The following is a 4843-nucleotide window of genomic DNA, read 5'->3' on the forward strand; positions in this document are numbered from 1 at the left end:
TTGGCCACAGCCGCAAACTTGAACGAAGGGGGCTCTTGTTTGGGTTCATTGATAAAGGAAACCGTCAGTTGCGATGTTAAACCCTCGAACTATCTCGCGCACCACATTGCGTCAGCCATTACGCCGCCGCGCGAAGCCTGGGTTTTTGCCCCGTCAGGGCAAAAACCCAGATTCCCTCGGCTGGAATATAAAAATAGCTCCACGGGGAAAACACGGATGACGTCATGGTCATGTAAAAGGCAACGAGTCTATTTGGAGAAATTGACGTAATGTGCCCTGATATATGTGTCCCCTTGCGAAATACTTGTTCAATCGACTAGACTCGACAATGCAGAAGAGAGCCACGAGCATCGCAGAGTTTTTCCCAGCGAAGAGATCGGATCAAGCAGAACAGCTTGATGGTGGACGAGCGACGCAGGAATCATCCAGGTAGGAAGTCATTTTTCAATTAAGTTTGTTTTCGGTTTTTTTCCCGCCGGCCGAGGACTCAAAAAAGCAGTCGCACCGAAGCAAGGTAAATGGTTAACCGTGATTTTCGGTTACTTAATTCACTTAGTATTGCCCAACCCCGTTGATCGTTATTGCGGATTTGAGACCATTTTCGAAATTAATCGGGTTTTTTTTTTGCCTTTCTTTGGCGGGAGTTTATTTTTGCGGATTTGCGATTTTTTATGTTTTGCTGGAGGTTGATTTTTGCGATTTCCAGACAGTACCAGTATCCAGCATTGATAATATGTTTGTTATTTTCGGGAACTTATTTTTGCGGATCGCCGGAAAAAGCGGCGCAAAAACAAACAAATTCAAAAAGTCATGATTGATTGGGGTTGGTTAAGTCATATACCCTTGCTTTTCTATGTACCAACGAATCTAAATTGCGTGTATTTCAATTTAAACTTCTGCATAGAAAATTGGCAACAAACTATTTCCTTTTTAAAATTGGAATCAAATCTAATGATCAATGCAGTTTCTGTAAAGAAAGCTCGGAAACTCTTTTCAATTAAGTTTGTTTTCGGTTTTTACGTTGGGTTTGGAGAAATATGTGAGAAATTCTACTTATCGTTCTGTTTACTTCTTCCCGCTTTAATTCATTTTCTGAGGCGAAAGAATAACCAACAGATTGCTCACTTATCGTGCTTTTTTAAGTTGGATGTCTGATTGTTTTGTTGCAGATCTTCACAAGATCCGCCAGCGCCGAGCGAGGCTGGCAGTGATACGGCGGACAGCCCAGAAAGGTACAGATTTTTGCTTCGTGACAAGCATGAAACTATTACTAGCAACCCAGAGAAAAACCGCTTAAAACGAAATCGGGACTGATGAGGACCACAAATTGACTAGCTGATTCGATGAAACCGTAATTTCACCACCATAATTTTAACTACATTTTTGACGTGGCTACGTTAACAATGTCGTGTCTCTTATTCTGTGTAGGCCTTCTTGTTCCCGCCGGCCGAGGACTCAAAAAAGCAGTCGCACCGAAGCAAGGTAAAGGGTTAACCGTGATTTTCGGTTACTTAATTCACTTAGTATTGCCCAACCCCGTTGATCGTTATTGCGGATTTGAGACCATTTTCGAAATTAATCGGTTTTTTTGTTGCCTTTTTTTGACGGGAGTTTATTTACATGATTGATTGGGGTTGGTTTAAGTCATATACCCTTGCTTTTCTATGTACTAACGAATCTAAATTGCGTGTATTTCAATTTCAACTTCTGCATAGAAAATTGGCAACAAACTATTTCCTTTTTAAAATTGGAATCAAATCTAATGATCAATGCAGTTTCTGTAAAGAAAGCTCGGAAACTCTTTTGCACCTCTTTTGGGAATGCCCGTTCCTTAAATCCTTTTGGAATGATTTGTCGCTTCTCATGTCCTCATAAATTTCTTTAGTAGTCTATTACAATTGAAGGTGTCTTTTTGACAACGGGGTTAAACGACTGTATCTATTTGCTGTGTATTAATTCATTTCTGTTTTTTTCAGACAGTTTTTTGACCAGGAGGCGAGAGCAGAAGGGACACGAGACGGCCGAAGGTAGGTCAAGCATCTTTCTTAACATGCATAACCCTCGTATGCGGCTGTGCTGAGGAATGAGGAAAATACTTCACAGTAACTAATATTTTCCCGCGAAATCGCGCTACAGATTGCCGCGAGGGAAGGGAGGAATCAAGAATTAAAAACAACGACAACAACAACAACATGACTTTAAAAACTTTTTAAGAGATCACTTGAGGAGTATTTGTGAAAGAAAGTCTTTCAAGTTGTCATCAGCTATTTCGCCAATTTTTCCTTCTTTTCGGTGACATGTGCATTGACGTAGAATAGCCCGTACGGAAATGTTGGTAAGTTTCTATGTACGTGTTTATATGACGTTTGGCGTTTGCCATCAACGCCATTCTAAATGATCTGCTGTCCCTCTGCACTTACAGCGCTGACCACGACGATGAAGAAGATGAAGATGGTGACGTTGAGTCCTCACAGGACAGGGCCTTCTTCGTGGCGGACCAGGATGTGGTCGAGGAAAGTAGTCAGTCCTTTTATCGACAACAGGACGCGGCTTCCCTCCAAAGGGACGTCGAGAGCGTGGAGCCATATTTCCCCTTGGCATTCGCAGAATCCGCCGACCGGCCTCTAGCTTTCAACTTTGACTTGTTTCTGCTAGACAGCCTGTCGTTGCCAAGGCACATAGTGCCTCGAGATTCGCGGGAGGAGGTGTCCAATGCAGTTTTGTTCGACAACGCTGCCAACGCTATCAGCTACTGCACCGAGAGACTGGAAAGAGGGTGGAAAGATACGCGTCCCGCCGCTGATCCAACTGAGCGGGCAAGTCGCAGACACACCCACCCAAAGGTGAACAAGTGGGAACTCTTTCGCCGTCACAGCGCACGTTTGACCGAGGCTCTAACCAGCGGACAAGCGCCGTTTGACGCCAATTTAAACCGCGTTCGCTTGGACAGGTACGTTGCTCAGAGACACTCGTAAAAAGCTATTTTTTTTTGGGGGGGGGGGGGGGTTATTCGCGCGAACTGACGATATTTTGTTCCTTTTGTTTCCTATTTATTGGCGATTTTCTAGAAAGTACACAGCATTGATAACATTTTCGTTTTTTTGTTTAATAATCCTACAATGCTATGTACACCGTTTCGTTTCCGAATGAAGGGGGCAAGTTGTAATTGAACAGACACGATTGGTTAGTACTTAACTTCTGTGTAGCGAATTTAAGTTATAGAGAGTATTCACCCTGGAGTAGATTTTACGTGTTTGCGGTAACTTTTATTTGCGGGAACTTATTCAGTCGCGGACCGCTGGAAAAAAAAACCGCCACACGGTACCCAATCAACTAATAATTTTAACCACAAAATCTTAAACGGCACACTTACGAAGCCCTGTCTGTTTTGGAACGACTGGTTTGGGGGCGCAAAGCAGGAAACCTATAGACAAGCCTTTGTGGACTGACCCTACTCTCTTGCTCTCCTAGGTTTGGAAATATCATGATCTGGGACGCTCCGGCCTGGAGCCTCGCAAGCCCTGAATTCACGCACGGCTTTCCCAAGCGGCTGATAGTGCAAGAACACGGGGGTTTCTTACCGGGGAACATAACCGTGTCGGCGAAGGCCAGCAATTTGACGCTGAGGCGTTTGGCGGTGTGCGACGTGGCCTGCTTGGTCAGTCAAGCAACGACCGCCGGCTCAGGTCTGAGTAGAGCACGGCTCCTTAACCTCCGCTACGCGGCCATCAGTTACCAGAGTGGGTCATTCTGCCCGCAGTACCTGGCTTCCGCCATGGTAGAGTTTGGCGTAAACTTCGCCACCTTTGAGGCATTATCGGCAGACACCTTGGACACGCTTCACGCCAGCCTCAAGTGGGGTTGGAGACAGGGCGACGACTCCAGCAGTAGCGGCGAGGAATCCAACGAACCCCTCATATCCTGTCCGGAGAGTGTTATGCAGGAGATAGGCAAGTCCAGCGCGGAGTCTTCTTCGGAGGCTGGAACCTCCCAACAGCCACCAGGGGACAGCGAGCGGACAATGCTCTGTGCTCTCCTCGCACGGCTGAGCAGCCGGCCCGGCTCGGAAAGCAGCGACTCAGAGGAGGACCACCATGGGGAGACTGACGGAGAGAACACCTCGACGACAGTGGGTGGCGCACGCGCAGCAAGGAAGAAGAGAAAGACTTCCTCTGTAGGCGGGAGGAGAGCCAAGGCGTCCCGTGTGGGAGAAGCGACGGAGGGCAGGGAACCAGGTAAAGAACGCTGAAAAATGAAACCAAACTCGATTATCACTCGCACATAATAATAATAATAATAATAATAATATTTCTATAGCGCTCTTATCCTATGTTCAAGGCGCTTTACAGTCATGTAAACAACATTATTGAAAAATATCTACAAATATACAACCATATCCTATTATATTTACAATGAGTAAAAAAGGGAAAAATTAAAACTAACGAAATGTATACAAATCTATAAAAACAATGATCCGTTATTATGATACCAATACATGCTGGTATCAGCACATGATACCAGCTTCGTGTTCTAGGCCTCAGGAGTGACCGATTTCAGTTTGTGGAGTGGTGCGCACACGCTGAGACAGTCGCAAACATTTGGTAGCTAAGAAGCAAACTTGAAAAGCATTGATAGATTGCTTATGTCATTCTTCTTATATTAGGAAAGTGCTAGCAAATATGCTGCGAAGTCTGAAACAAGAGATTTCCTTGCAACAAGAATAACAAACATGGAATCAATACCCCAAGAATAACAAAATTGAGCAAAATTTCATACTGGTAAAGGAACAAAGGCACAACATCATTTTTTCGGCTAAAGTTGCGACACAGCTGGGCTAGCAAAT

At 44.9% G+C, this 4843-nt stretch overlaps 1 protein-coding gene across 1 annotated transcript; it reads left to right on the plus strand.

Annotated features, from left to right (window-relative positions):
- The first annotated feature begins 324 nt into the window (after positions 1-324).
- Positions 325-4249, plus strand: LOC140925462 (uncharacterized). The gene is made up of 6 exons (XM_073375416.1): positions 325-429; positions 1170-1232; positions 1429-1482; positions 1977-2027; positions 2423-2950; positions 3472-4249. The coding sequence occupies exons 1-6, from the start codon at positions 329-331 to the stop codon at positions 4247-4249; spliced, it is 1575 nt and encodes a 524-aa protein (XP_073231517.1). The 5' UTR covers positions 325-328.
- The last annotated feature ends 594 nt before the right edge of the window (positions 4250-4843 follow it).

Source organism: Porites lutea, unplaced genomic scaffold (assembly GCF_958299795.1).
Source record: "Porites lutea unplaced genomic scaffold, jaPorLute2.1 SCAFFOLD_155, whole genome shotgun sequence".
Taxonomy (NCBI): Eukaryota; Metazoa; Cnidaria; class Anthozoa; order Scleractinia; family Poritidae; genus Porites; species Porites lutea.

What these genes read in the sequence shown, in the direction of transcription:
- LOC140925462 (XM_073375416.1), top strand. Translation starts at nt 329, where the DNA reads ATGCAGAAGAGAGCCACGAGCATCGCAGAGTTTTTCCCAGCGAAGAGA. An exon ending in GCGACGCAGGAATCATCCAG is followed by an intron (nt 430 to 1,169) that starts GTAGGAAGTCAT and finishes GTTTTGTTGCAG; the next exon opens with ATCTTCACAAGATCCGCCAG. An exon ending in AGCAGTCGCACCGAAGCAAG is followed by an intron (nt 1,483 to 1,976) that starts GTAAAGGGTTAA and finishes TGTTTTTTTCAG; the next exon opens with ACAGTTTTTTGACCAGGAGG.